General features: G+C 35.6%; 1 protein-coding gene across 4 annotated transcripts in view; it reads left to right on the top strand.

Moving 5' to 3' along the window:
• LOC136711964 (kalirin) overlaps window positions 1-15,825 on the top strand; it is a 169,884-nt gene that overhangs the window by 109,702 nt on the left and 44,357 nt on the right. For all 4 annotated transcript variants that reach the window (XM_066688573.1, XM_066688572.1, XM_066688571.1 and 1 more), the window contains exons 26-33: window positions 3-72; window positions 665-754; window positions 1,216-1,308; window positions 1,994-2,105; window positions 2,213-2,403; window positions 3,514-3,615; window positions 4,562-4,704; window positions 5,743-5,845. In XM_066688573.1, the coding sequence (XP_066544670.1) occupies window positions 3-72; window positions 665-754; window positions 1,216-1,308; window positions 1,994-2,105; window positions 2,213-2,403; window positions 3,514-3,615; window positions 4,562-4,704; window positions 5,743-5,845 (904 nt within the window). The remainder of the gene's footprint in view (window positions 1-2; window positions 73-664; window positions 755-1,215; window positions 1,309-1,993; window positions 2,106-2,212; window positions 2,404-3,513; window positions 3,616-4,561; window positions 4,705-5,742; window positions 5,846-15,825) is intronic.

Genomic DNA, 15,825 nt, shown 5'->3' with positions numbered 1-15,825 from the left:
AGCATTTTTATTAAAGAACTGGAGAAATATGAACAGTTACCTGAGGATGTGGGCCATTGCTTTGTCACATGGGTAATTTCATATTTTCAGCCTTGTCCTTGACATGCTAATGGTACTTCATTTAGAGACCTTAGTGAAGATTTCTCCCATCTTTGCAGAACGTGGGATTGTGAATTAGCTTCAGTATCCCCAGATTATTCCAGTGTGCATCGTAATCCTTTCAAACCTCTTACATCATATTGCCCCCTACTTACGCCAGTGCACTTCTGCAGCACTTTATATAATTACTGACACCTCCATTTTGCCCTGTAAACATCTTTCTTGTCAGAGGTGCTGACTATATCTGCTGCAATAGAACGTTTTGGATTCTGTCAACAGCTCCGGGGGAGTTTATAAGACATAAAAAACTGAACATATCACTTAACTTGGAGTCTATTTGTGCTACACTAGCAGTTTTGTGAAAATGACAATCTAGAAAAGCACTACCATGTGAGATATGCAGGCTTTATCTGCTATTTCAGAATAATAATCAAAAATACAATTTAATTAAGCTGGCAACTTTATTTATATGTGAATAGATATTCTGACAATGAAATTAACCATAATAATAACAATTTGTCATCATTGCTTGTCTCTTTATTTACCGATTTATTTATTATTGCAGGCTGATAAATTCCATATGTATGTTACATACTGCAAAAATAAGCCAGATTCCAGTCAGCTCATTTTGGAACATGCTGGGGCCTTTTTTGACGTGAGTGTGTTTTACATTTAAATTGTAAATATTGTATCATGAAGCGAATAACTTCAGAAAAAGAAAAGCAAATTTTGAAAATGTCTTGATTGTTTTATGGCAATAATGCAGATATAAATACATTTTAATAATCCTGCTCACGCATGAGTCAGTACTCCCAAGAATCCTACAGAGGGCACATTATAGCTATCTTCCTATTGTATAATTCAAGCATCACATTTCAATCTCACATGCTGAAATTCATGAGATGGTGTATTGTAAACTAAAACCGTCAGCACAAATACAGCAACTGAAATAAGAAATATTGTAGTAGTAGTAAGATATGCTTCTTCCATATAATAATCGTATACATGACAAAATGTATTATTTAAACTGTGACTGCTGCTTCATATACAAGACAAACAAATACAACAAAAACAAGTTATATTATAATTGTGTTTTTGTTCATTTCTTTTTATCAGGAAATCCAGCAAAGACACGGCCTGGCCAATTCCATTTCATCTTACCTAATCAAACCAGTCCAGAGAATCACAAAATATCAGCTTCTCCTGAAGGTACTATAAAATAGCTTGGGATCTTCACAGTGGTTAACAAACACTAATTAGCCCAACTCCCTGTGGAATCTCTACAACATCAAAGTACATGTCTGCCCCTCATTCTCTGTTTCCTGTGTATTGGTGTGTTTATAAAGATGGGTTTATATTTAGAATGCTGACATCCAACTTTTACTAATAAATTCTCATTAGCGTATAATTTCACAAGAAACAACAAACCTTGTTGTCGGCTTGCTGCACAATTAGTTCATTGATCTTGCACCTTTCCTAATAGATTTGTGTACTTGATAGCAATTTAAATGACAAATCATCTACATAAATTCTTACAGAGTTTAAAAAATGTGATGCAGAATAATATTGCAATCTTAAACAAAAAAAAATTAGATTATTTAGGAAAACGTTTTGATTCGGTACAGTCAAAAAATTAAAAGAAACCTAATGCAGTGATGGATTTCTGTGTCCATAGAAGTTTGAATCTGCGCTTGTAGCTACTGGGATATTGCACACAATTTGAATGGGCTGATTACATTAAATGAATACATTCAAAAGTGTGCTTTAAAACTCTTCGTAAAAACACACACAATAATTGTAGGCAACACTTTGCAAAATATCAGCACCAAATTGCTCAGAGAAGACCACTTTTGACCATTCTCCACTAACCAGGAAATCTGCTTTATTGGTACAGGAGCTATTGACGTGTTGTGAAGAGGGCAAAGGAGAGATTAAGGATGGCCTGGAAGTGATGCTCAGTGTCCCTAAGAGAGCCAATGATGCGATGCATGTCAGTATGTTAGAAGGTACGTGGCTTATTTTCTAAAAAGAAAGTACACAAAGTACACTTGCTAATACTTCACAAAGAGCAAAGTTGGCAAAGTTGTTAACCGAGGATGTTTGATCGTTGCAGGCTTCGATGAGAATCTGGACGTCCAGGGGGAGCTCATTCTTCAGGACTCCTTCCAGGTGTGGGACCCCAAATCTCTGATCCGTAAAGGACGGGATCGCCACTTGTTCCTCTTTGAAATCTCGCTGGTTTTCAGTAAAGAAATAAAGGACTCCGCAGGACGCACTAAATATGTCTACAAGAACAAGCTGCTGGTAAGCTTTATGTTCTTTTTGTTTTCTTGACTTTTTAAAATTATGAACACGTGTTCATTTCCTCCACAAAATTAATTTAGAGACTAAGAACTGGTCCCTGTGATAAGTGTTTTTTGTTTTGTGTGATAATTTACAACATTCAACCCTTTCATGTTTAGGTTCAGAACAGGAACATTATAGCCTCCCACTTTATAAACCCAGCACATTATTTACCTTAGCTTAGATGGCACTACTTTTAGAATTCCATAAAAATATGTATTTTCATCAATTGAACAAATATATGATATCTCAATGTTTTGCTACTTGCTGATCAGGAAATGTTATGATTATGCATAAAACCAATTGGTGTGAAGTGTGGAATGTAGAGATCGTGTAGCAATTAATTTTGCCTGGATCCATAGTGGAAAATAAAATGAAAGTATCCTTGTTTGTGGCAAAGAAATCTCTATACTTCAGGTTGGGTGATTACAGTGTGACCATTATTCTCTGATAAGGAAATCTGTTATTAGCATCATACTGAGCATCAATGCAGCAGACAACATGACAACCACCAACTTGTGTTTGCATGACTAAGGATGCAATTTAAAAAGTAATTTGTAGGCTTCTGAGTGATTCATGAAATAGTGGGCTACATGTAACTGATGACCAAAGCTTAAAGTCACAAATTACAATATTAACTAGTGACGAACAAAGCAGTGGAACACAAGAGCAAAACAAGCAAACAGGTGCTGAATATTTTAAGCCTGAACAGATGGAGTAGTTTCAACCCCTAATCAGAAATCACATTCATAATGCATTAATTATGAAAGAATATGTGCTCCTAGATTCGAAGCCAGCTGTTAAATTGGCAGTTCTTCAGTGATTACAATATTGCAAAAGCACACAAAAATATTGTTTTACATTAAATGTACTCTTTGAATTCCGTCTCGCATTGATTTGTTCCACATGCCCAACAGTTTGTCATTTTTTGTTCTTGTGGCCTACATTTTGTAAATCTTGTGCTCAAGTTTTGGTTTTGTCTGTGTTGCAGGAACAGAAAAAAATATGTTTTAAATTGAATTGAGGCTTGTTGTCTTACAATAGATATACCTCTGTTTTTTCCTTCTTTAGACATCTGAGTTGGGGGTGACGGAGCACATTGAAGGTGACCCCTGTAAGTTTGCTCTTTGGGCTGGAAGAACCCCCTCATCGGACAACAAGACAGTACTCAAGGTACATTCGAAAGGAGAACCGTTTCATATTTTGTTGTCGTTTTTGACAGTTTTACAGCTTGCTACTGGTCATTTTAAAGCTTACAATGTTTATTGACCATTCTACGACCCAAGTCTCTGATAACATACATAGATTTGTGTAGCAAGCAAGAATTACAGTACTGTGTTTATTTGCCAGCATACAGAGTCTTTTAGTCGATATTTAATTTATATCCCAGACCATTTCTGCCTAGTGATTTTACATGCTCTGTGCACATTCTCCAGTCCTCATTTTACTTCTTGATCCATTTCCTCAGTGTATCTTTACACTGCAGTTTTTACAGAATTCAATGACAGGGATAGAAAATAAAACTGAATATTCCTCCCATTTTCTGAGTGCTGTATCTGTCACATAAGGCAAATTCAATGAGGTACGTTGAACTTCACAAACCCGCTGTACCTGAATTGGAGGTTTCAGGTTCAATGGCCTTCCGTTCAACACCTTTTCTGGAAATTCAGAAGTAGTTGATAAAAGTATCTTAATGTGTGAATGCTTATATGTAATACTGTGACTCAGCATAATAGATAAAGTGCACTGAGTCACTTATTTACCAATAGCTCCTTGTCATGAATTTCCCTAAATAAACTATATTCAGCAAGAACCAGTGTACAATTACAAATATATGTACAAAAGCATATTGATCATATGTGGCAAATGCATCAAAAGGGATTTTAATGTAATGGAGACTGATATCTATGATAATGTGCCCCATGGCTAGGGAGTTTGGCTTTAAACAATTACAGTACTGTAGTAAGCTCTCTTGGATTTTTCTTTATTACATCACTCTTTACTAATGGTAATATTCACATCGCACCATTTTCCCTACTTAAGTGCACAATGTGCCATGTGTTCATGTTATTGTCTTCACTTTGAAAAAGGAAAATTTATTAATATTTTCAAACCTCAGGCTTCCAGTATCGAAGCAAAGCAGGAATGGATTAAAAATATCCGTGAGGTCATTCAGGAGAGGATCATCCACCTGAAGGGTGCTTTGAAGGAGCCCATTCACATGCCCAAGACACCAGCCAAACAAAGGAACAACAGTAAAAGGTGATCATCTCATTATGTGTATTTTGCAATAAGGCAGATGTTATGCTTGACTGTTGTACTTTATTGGTGGATAAAAACAGATTATCAATCACAGAGAGCCAGTAACAGAGCAGCATTTCCAAAAATTGTTTATCTTGTGTATGAATGTCGTTGAGTTGTGTGTCTAATTCTTATGTGTGTGATTTATAATAAGTTAATACTTTGATAATAGTGTGTCTCTTATTGTACAACAGTAGTCTATTTTTAAGTATAATTAAATATACATTCTTTACATTTATTGCCATCACAGAAGGCTGCATCCATTTTAAGAGAAACATTGTGTTTAACAGTGCAGTGGTTAGACACAAGCTAGACCGGATAAGCTGTGGTTTATAATTTAAACAAAAAGAACACCCTGAATAAATTATTTCAGTATATTGAAGATGTATAGAGTAGGCACAATAGCTAGTGCTTTACTGCAGAGTAATTGAAACTGGTAGACACTGCTTTAAGCATTTATTTAAACCTTTTTTTGTCATTGCAAAGACTGAGAAATATCTGTATTTAAGTTTGAATAATTTGTTATGTTGTAACAAATAAATCAATAAATAAATAATAGCTTGCTACAATATGAAAATAGACACATTGCTCAAATAAATTGTGTAGAACAGAATTACAATACAATTTATTTGAGCAATGTGTCTATTTTCATATTGTAGCAATCTATTTATTTATTTATTGATTTATTAGCAGACGCCCTTATCCAGGGTGTCTTACATAAAATATAAGAACAATATAAAGTCTATGGGACTGACTAACATTTCGGGTGTTGTCTATCCAAAATGCACTGAAATATAAACCAAGCAAAACAGTTTTTAAATCTAACTGTGTCTGTTTATACCCTTTCAAAGTTCAACTACAACCACTTAGAGGTAACTAGGAAATTGCAATTAGTGGTTTAAAGAATATAAGGTTATTTCAAAGCCAGTGTCCTTAACAATATTACAACATTACATGTATTTGCTTTGCCTATACTCACAAGGATGCGTTTCTTCTCAGGGATACTGGAGAGGACGGTGACAGCCAGGGGGATGGCAGCAGTCAACCTGACACTATTTCCATTGCATCAAGAACCTCCCAGAATACAGTGGACAGTGACAAGGTAGGTGCTTAATTAAATCATTATCTCCCTTTATGCCTGAGGCTTGTCAGACAGCGGCTGGCAAAGCTTATCTTACTCAGTCACCTGAAACTTCTCCCGTTTGACATTTGCTTTATTCCATATTAACATTGACTGGCAGGGCTGTCATTTTTAAATGCATGAGGCATTGCTGCTCTTTAAAGGAATTATTTTTGGCAAATGTAATTTCTAATACTTTGTGGTCTGTCAAAAATTGGCAAAGCTCTATGAATACTTTCTATTTTGTAACACCTTCGCAGAGTCACATTTACTCACTTTTCCCCAATTTGTTTATTTATATATTTGAGTGGATTGTCAGCTGGATTGTATGCCTAGTTTCAAAGACCTCAATAGAGCACACAAGTCTAGGACTACTCTACCTAAACATTTGACAGTTCATGACTTGTGCTAAGTTGAATCTGTGAAACCAGCCTTATATGTGTGAGCACCACACCCATTTGGTCAGCTGACCTTTGAATGACTAGTGAACCACAACTGGGGTTTCCCTACCTTTTCTTTGTTTAAAGCAGGGGCTAGGCCACGTCAGGTGAGCACATGGGCCTTATGAGGTTGAGGTATAAACAATAAACATAATTTAACAATTTATATTTTAATAAAAGTATATAATTCTACTCTATATAAACATTACTTTAGAAGTGCCATTTGTGTTGTTGAATATCTTAGTTCAGGAGATTTTCTATCTTAGGTTTCTATCTTGTTTGTTTCCTGCTCCTGTCTTCTGCCCTATCTTTGGGATAATTTCTTCCCCACAAGAGACTTCCAGTTGGGCAGGCAGAATAGTTCAGCTGCGTCTTGTGGTTGCCAAATGTACTTTTGGCCTGGTATCAAGCCAGATAACTGTGGCAGAGTCTTCCGTCCAGATATATTCCTTGTCCTGAAGGTTGGTTTCATGATCATAGCCTAGGAATGGTGATGTGGACTTGAATTGAAACGCCCAGATACTGTTCTGTGCTAAATATTGGTTTCCTATTTACGAAAGCATATTAAAACACATGCCCAGAGGATTGGACAAAGCCTAGTTCAGCATATGATAAATGTGCTGGTTTTGAGAGAGTGAACAATTCCTAGAAAAGCAATGCTTGCAAGAAGAAATGTTGACAGTGCTTTCAATCCTTGTGTGTGACAAATGTGTTTACAGCTGTGTGTGTGTGCAATCATTCATAAGATTTATTTTCTCAAACATATCATCTTGTTTTGTTTTATCTGTGCACATATAGCCTTAATCTCATTAAGTGATTACAGTCTACTGTAACATTAGCCTTTTTCTTTTTTGTGTGGTCAAACTCTTTATCACAACCACAACATATTTCATTTGTTTGTCTCTGGTCAAGAGACGTGCTGTAGTTTAGGGTAGATTTTACATCGATTGAGCAGATCATGTGTAACATAAATGTAACTTTTACTTAATCTGAACGATTTGTTTGCATTCAGTTGAAGCTGTGGTTCAGACTATAATTCATGCTTTACCTTTTGACTTGTTATACTCATCTTGCAGTACCATTATATCTTTTAGTGCAAATGTTAGGCTTCATTCTGAAGTACTTTCCTGGTTGCTTTAAAATGTTTACTCCCCAAAGTCATAAATTGTGTTCTACAACACCAGCATCTATTGGTGCCCTTATTATCATTTAAACTAATTGTAAACTAATTTAAACTTTATAATAAGCTTAATGTGTTTAAAGGTGTAACACAGGACAATACAACATGAAGCTATACGTGATGAGTAGAAGTTTATTCCTATGTTAATGTGATTGCCATATTCCTTTATATAAAACAAATTATATTAAATTGTACTTATATATACATACAATGAACGAATGAAGGAAAGTACGATTAAATATATAACCATCACTGTAGTGCTTTTACTTCAGTATCAGCTTAATTTGTATTGCAGAAGAAGCTCTTATGATAACTCTTATAATAATATCTACTGTAATAGCTAGAATTAAAACATTGTAGACATCTGGAGTCATTAGTATTGTCTATCTTTTTTGATGAATGTGAACATTGATCTTTGATCAAATGAGAGCTAGTAAATGGGGATATAATAATAACACTAACAATAAGCAAAAATGACCACATGATAGTTAATTACCACAAGTCATGTGCTGATTTACCACTGATACCATTATATATATATATATATATATATATATATATATATATATATATACTCACCTAAAGGATTATTAGGAACACAATACTAATACTGTGTTTGACCCCCTTTCGCCTTCAGAACTGCCTTAATTCTACGTGGCATTGATTCAGCAAGGTGCTGAAAGCATTCTTTAGAAATGTTGGCCCATATTGATAGGATAGCATCTTGCAGTTGATGGAGATTTGTGGGATGCACATCCAGGGCACGAAGCTCCCGTTCCACCACATCCCAAAGATGCTCTATTGGGTTGAGATCTGGTGAATGTGGGGGCCAGTTTAGTACAGTGAACTCATTGTCATGTTCAAGAAACCAATTTGAAATGATTCGACCTTTGTGACATGGTGCATTATCCTGCTGGAAGTAGCCATCAGAGGATGGGTACATGGTGGTCATAAAGGGATGGACATGGTCAGAAACAATGCTCAGGTAGGCCGTGGCATTTAAACGATGCCCAATTGGCACTAAGGCGCCTAAAGTGTGCCAAGAAAACATCCCCCACACCATTACACCACCACCACCAGCCTGCACAGTGGTAACAAGGCATGATGGATCCATGTTCTCATTCTGTTTACGCCAAATTCTGACTCTACCATCTGAATGTCTCAACAGAAATCGAGACTCATCAGACCAGGCAACATTTTTCCAGTCTTCAACTGTCAAATTTTGGTGAGCTTGTGCAAATTGTAGCCTCTTTTTCCTATTTTAGTGGAGATGAGTGGTACCCGGTGGGGTCTTCTGCTGTTGTAGCCCATCCGCCTCAAGGTTGTACGTGTTGTGGCTTCACAAATGCTTTGCTGCATACCTCGGTTGTAACGAGTGGTTATTTCAGTCAAAGTTGCTCTTCTATCAGCTTGAATCAGTCGGCCCATTCTCCTCTGACCTCTAGCATCAACAAGGCATTTTCGCCCACAGGACTGCCGCATACTGGATGTTTTTCCCTTTTCACACCATTCTTTGTAAACCCTAGAAACGGTTGTGCGTGAAAATCCCAGTAACTGAGCAGATTGTGAAATACTCAGACCGGCCCGTCTGGCACCAACAACCATGCCACGCTCAAAATTGCTTAAATCACCTTTCTTTCCCATTCAGACATTCAGTTTGGAGTTCAGGAGATTGTCTTGACCAGGACCACACCCCTAAATGCATTGAAGCAACTGCCATGTGATTGGTTGGTTAGATAATTGCATTAATGAGAAATTGAACAGGTGTTCCTAATAATCCTTTAGGTGAGTGTATATATATATATATATATATATATATATTCATGGTGATCTGCACATCTCAAGCTTGTTTTGAAATGGTTAATCGATTGTTCACAAAGCATTGCTTGAGCCTGATTTTTTTTTTTTTCTCACACGCACAGACCATCACACCTCATGTAGTCAGTGAATCATCAGTTGACTTGGTCAGGCATTCCCCTTTTCTCCAGATTCACGTCCTATTTACACTCCATAGAGAGATTTACCCAGCTCCCCACCAGCTGTCAACCACTCCTTCCTTTTTTGGAAACAGGGATGTTTTTCCTCCTACTCCTACTCACACACCCAGGCATTTTAAACTTTGACACTGGAAACTCTATCTAGTTTTACGATTATGTCCTTGGATTGCAATACATCTATGGCGTTAAAATGTAATTGTCCCCCACATCCATGAATGAAATAGGGAGATAGGGCCTATGTGTTATGATGATAGTTTTTTTTTTTCATATGTTCCTTAAAGCTTGGGCCTAGTTATAACTAGTGGATAAAAATAAATGCTGGCCTAATCTGTATACTGCATTATACAGTTTTATTTTTACAAGGGCCCAGTTTGCAAAGTCACTGTTAATATGAGTTCCACAGCTTTTTAGTTCATATTATATATTTCTGTTAATATATATATTAGGAGAGTTAGGACTATCTTTTAATGAATGTTGAATAACAAATGAACACAGACTTAAATTAAAGTCAGTTAAATAAACACTCTAGATCACAATTGTCATCTTCTCTGTGGTCCATTTATTTATGTATGTTCTGATGGCATGGCTGATGTTCCCATGTGTGTATTCTAACCAGCACCATATGCCTGTCTGTAGGAATATGTAGCTGTCACTGGGTGTAATAATGCAGATCTTATGCTATCAGCAGGAAGATGTGTGCCTTATTTCAAGCAGTTAAGTGGAGTTTGTCAGCATGCCTGTGTGTTGAAACTGAAGTTTTATTCTGCTGTTATAACTAAATTATTCTATACACATCACTGTTTCATCTATAAGTCACAAGACTGTCCTCATGCTTTGGTGTCACGCCCCAGGCAGTCAGTGTGCTTTATGCTGAGACTCTTTAAACACTCAGGGTGAACCATGCAAATGCAGCCCCTCCAGAATTCACGTTGTGGACAGTGCCTGCCCGAGGGGAGCACCGGCATGAGGTGTGGACACTGACTGCGTATTAGCATTTTGTACATTCGTTTTGACTATTGAAGACATTATACCATAGTGGATGAATTTTAAGTCATCAAAAGAGACTAACCATGTAAGTAATAAGACGAGGTTTTGAACAACTCAATTAAAATTAAACCATAAATGATTCTTAATGATACCAATGACTTGGTAGGGTTATACTAACTAATGGGGATTGACCAAAACAATTACAAAATTAATAAGGTTTTGCTTGAGAAATGTCATCTTGCAACGATCATCATTCTTGAAGTGAATAAGTATGTGAAATGGTTAACTTTTTGACTGTTACAATATGCAGGAAACAGACTAATGAAGTGTACTGAATGAGATAATACTTAGACAAGGATTCCAAGAAAGATGTACCATTTTAATTGCAGTGAAAGATTTTTGCACTTCAGCACTTTGAGATATGTTCTTCATTTCTTAATATTGCCGTGAAAGTGAGAACGAATTCAGTATTAGCTGTCCAAACAAATCCGATTGAAGATAATAAAATCTGTTACTCTCTCTATCAAAAAAAAGAAAAACTAAACATTTCACAATATGAGAATATACAGAAATTCAGTATTTATATAGTGTTTTTCAGGGCCTGTGAAAATTATCTGAACTTGGATGTGTACATAGTACATCCTTGTAGAATGGTTTCTTTCATAGCATTTGTTTGGACAAAGGTAGTTTCTCCCACTACTTTGTGAACTATGTTTTATGATGTACATGGGTTCCAAGAAGTGATAATCATCAGTAAACAATCAAAATATATTTGACTGCGCTGGCTCCAAACTTTTCAAGCACAAACCAGATTAAATGTCTGTGTAGGTGTCTAGATTTTTCTTTGTTTCGTGTTTGTTTTTCCATTGTCCTTTCGAGTGTGATGATTATAGTTGAACTATAGGGGAATGTGGGTGATTAATGACCCACTGGCCATTGAAGGTTTACCGGAATAAGAGTAGCAACATTGTGCCTGGACTGTTTCAGCCTGTGGGTTGCTTCTCAGTCACAACAACTGCCTGTTTCTCACAGAACCACAGCAGAGATGCGTTGAGATGTTTACTCCTATTTTATATTATTTTCACAGTTGCAAGCTATGGCCACTTAACTATAATGAAAATCAAACTGCTGTCTTGGAACAAAATATCCATAACAAAGGCCCTTCCCGTTAAATTCAGATTAAAGCACTGTTTTTTTTTGTTTTTTTTTATGATGTATTGTATTCTCTTGGTTGCCCAAGCAGTTGCCAGGTAACCAGCCTCCCATTTACCCTTCTCTCGGTGACCTGATTCTTTACAGATGGTAGTTGAGTTACAAGATTTGAGGCTCATCTGCTAGGTGCTCATAAACCTGAGAGCCAGTGACATTTCAGGGACAAAAAATATGTATTGGAAAAATATAATGTAATGGTAGTCTGTTGGTATAACTACTAATACTATGTATTTTCTTGTTTATTTCTATGTTGCACCTAAAGAGATGGATTATTGTTACTTATACAAATCCATTATCTCAGCTGGAGTCAAAACAACATTTTCCAAAGATAAAAAGAGTAGACAGGCAGCACTGTGAAATATCACTTAGTTTCTGCAGCAATGCTACATCTGGCGGGTTTGTAGGGGGAAAAAACGCATCATAAAGCCAGCAATAACAAGTATTATAATAAATAGTAATGAATTTAGACTCCTTTTTAATTATTTAGTATTTTTTTTTGTTTTATAAGGAATGAGTATACTTAGATTTGATAAACTGCTTGTAAATGTAATTACGTGAAATTGCGTCATTAGTGGAATCGAATATTGTAAACTGTAAGGACAGCTTGCTTTTGTAACACTATACAACCTGCTTTAAATATTTAAATATTTATTTGTAGAAGACATGTATTGCTGTGTTTAATCTTTTTCCCCTTTTTCAAGGTTTTAGGTTTGTATAAGCTTGGTAGCCTTTACTGATCAGGTTCGTTGGCTCTTTGAGTATTTTGTTTGTGGTTATTTATATCCCATTTGTTAAGTGAAGTTTTGAAATCAGATTTGGTTGCTGTCTGTTGACAAAGCTGATTATTTTAGTCTTGATAATAATGTCTATTGATGGAATAATGGAAAAATGTAAGATGTATTTGTTATTTAGGAACTAAAGTGCTCAACTTTTAAATAAGTTGCATCCAAAAGCAGTATCCCTCTTTACTTGTAAGTGGTTTCTCTTTTTTTCAGATCTTCATTATAATGGATACCATAATATGAATAACTTGCCTTGGATATCTCAAAAGTACTTTGAAATGTGAGGTTTGTTTTTCTCAGGAAAAATTAAGCAATTCATTTAATTTTAACTACCATAAAATTCTTAGAAATGTTTGTTTTCTTCAAAGACATTTAATACTGGGCAAATCAGGACCTGCAAGCTAAAGATACAGGTGGTGTTGTAATATTTTTAAAAACTTTGTACTGTGAAAGTAAATACTTAGTTTAACTATTTAGTCTTTAATTGACTTGTACAAAAGGGAAACATATGCATTTCTTCATGTCACATAGTTGTCTAAATAGTTACAAGGGAACAGTGAATGTAAGGAAGGTTTTCCTCCTCTTAGGGTTATTTTTGCCTGGTTATACCAGGTCTTTGTGACTGAAATAGCAATAGCTATTTAAGAAAGTATCTGCGATGGAACAGACTGGATGAATTTCACCACAGCAGTATAAACCCAGACACTTCACCATTTCCTGCTTGAGACAGACAGTGCTGTACTATTTAGAAACCTATAATTCCAGTCTGTGCATTCTCTGTAATTTCTGTTTACATTTTAGTCCGCATTTGTAAATAGTTTCTGCAACAAACTATTTTAATTGTGGCGAAAGTTACATATGGCAAAGTAAAGGTAATAAACTACAACTTGAAAATATGTAATTTTATCAAAAGCGTGCTTGTTTTGTTTTTTAGAAAAGCAGAACCAAATCATTATTTGTTTTGTGAGGTGAATAATTACACTGAACAGCCACAATGGGACACACGCTTCCATTGACTGGTTTGTCAGATGCGGTCTTGGCCCCAGTAGGAGCTACAGATCAAAGCAAACCATCTTGGCTGCAAAGACTGGGTTTGTGTGTGCGTGCGTGTGTGTGCGCGCGTGTGTGTGCGCATGCTTGTGCGTGTGTATGTAGAAGCTAAACTGACGGGCTTGTATGAGGGAAAGCTTTGGAGGATTCAGACAACAGGTTAGCAGGCATGAAAGACCTGTGTTTGGGTCCAAGTTTTTTATTGTTATTATTATTATTATTATCATCATTTATTTCTTGGCAGACGCCCTTATCCAGGGCAACGTGCAAAATACAGTTAAGACTTCAAGGGGTATGACAGATATCATCTCCACATTGGGATTTCAACTTTACAGGGTAAGAAGAGCTGTGCCAGAATACTTGTTTTGTTTTTATTTTCTGAAGAGTTTTTATAACAAATTTAGATGTCAGCCTGCTTGTTTAATTGCATCGGTGGTGTGTGAACTAAAATAGCCATCATTACTAGTTTAATATTCCAGCAAAACTAAGAACAGTTAAGAATGCACATTACAGATGCTTACAACTCTGCATTACTTTTCACTTGCATTTCATATTTGTTAAGAATAATTTGTTCTTTGAGTTGAACTGCATAATACTTGTAAGTAAGTCCACAGTTGGTTCTTTGGATTGTTTACATTTTTGGGAACATAAATACATTGACAGATGGATTATAGATTGCTATTTAGAAAAACATATAATTTTCTTAGATTGTACTGATTTTCAGATGGTGGGCAGGTTTGGTTGGTCACATTTATGGTGAAAAAGATGTCTAGGTTAATATATTATTTGAAAGAAAATAGATATTGATTTAATAGATTATATGTTCATAATTTGCAAACTATGACTTTATTACCTACTATGTGTAAAAAATTAAACCGCTTTGGTTTTGGTTTCGCTTCTAGTTTCATAAGACTTATGTAACACAAAAATGTTTTAGTCATGAAGGACTATAATTCAAGAACAGCTATAAAAATGGGGCACAACCATATTGTTATACAAAGTTTCTCGTGTGGGAAAGCACAGATTCATACCTAGGATTATCATTACAGTTGAAAAGCCCTGTAAATTAAATCCATCATACTAGTTGTGTTTAGTGCAAAAAATTGTAACTGATCATTTGAAATTATAAGAATGTGCCTGGTATAGCTGCGTTTTGTTTTTAATCGCCTATATAATCTATTTTCTCTCCACTTCTACCATTCTACTAATGACTTATTAATGTTAATATATGGCACTGTGAGAAGAAATATAGTTTTGGTATTACATGCATTATAATTGAATGCCAATACAGTGCTTGTTTTAATCAGACATAACCAGAACTCAAATGTTTTACCAGTTATAAGTCTGTAGTGCAAGCCATGTTGCTTGTTAAGTGTATGAGCCTGTTTTGATGATGTCACTCCCCCAAATTTAGAAGAGAGTATAGTCTTTGACTTTAGGAGACTTTTGGCATACTGTGTTTATTGCTCCTTTGGGGTTGTGCCTATGAACACAGTTTGAATCTAGGAAGTACAGTGCCTAGATTCAAACTGCCCCTTATGAAAAAGAAATGCAAGTACATTTACTGAATACTTGAAGTGTTTAAAGTATACTTAAAGTGTAATTAACTGTACTTTTTCATAAGGGTGACTGCATAGGCCACACTTGGGTTCAAAACTATTACATAACACAGCTAAGTCTTAATCTCCAGTTTTAGGTATCTTACTAACTTGTAAGTGGTAGTTCATTTTCATTGATTTGAAACAAGGGTTTGGTTTAAATGTGTACCAGTTATTTATTTGAGAAATATGCTCAATACCCTTGTATTAACCAACAGTCATGTGGTGTTGTTGGAAGCCATTTGACACTACGTATTGTTTAAAATATAAATAAAGCTACCTAAAACAGGAGTCCAATTATTGTTTTTGAAAGCAGATGTGGTGCTAATGTTTGTGTGTGTAGAAAATAGTCCACGCATATTAAGTGATTATTATTATAATTGTATAACTTGTTTCGGTTTTGTTTCCTTCTCCAAAAGTTTAATATTAAATAATTGAGATTTATAAATGACAATTGACATTCAAAACATTTAGCAAGATCTGCAGGCAGTCCCGTTTTACCGTTTAGGTTTTACACACTAAATCATTTTTTACCACTTGAAGAAATTTCACAAGTCCATTGTCTGACTCCATTGTAAAATGTTATTTATAGTCTATATGCGTGGTACGTGATGATTTGCTTAATGGCCAACATATATTTTTATTCTGCTACCACAAAAAGAAAACCACCTTCTCAATAATAACAAAATTGTTTACATTGCCAGACACACACAAGA

Source organism: Amia ocellicauda, chromosome 16, assembly GCF_036373705.1.
Source record: "Amia ocellicauda isolate fAmiCal2 chromosome 16, fAmiCal2.hap1, whole genome shotgun sequence".
NCBI lineage: Eukaryota > Metazoa > Chordata > Actinopteri > Amiiformes > Amiidae > Amia > Amia ocellicauda.
This window is presented reverse-complemented; position numbering and strand designations above follow the sequence as displayed.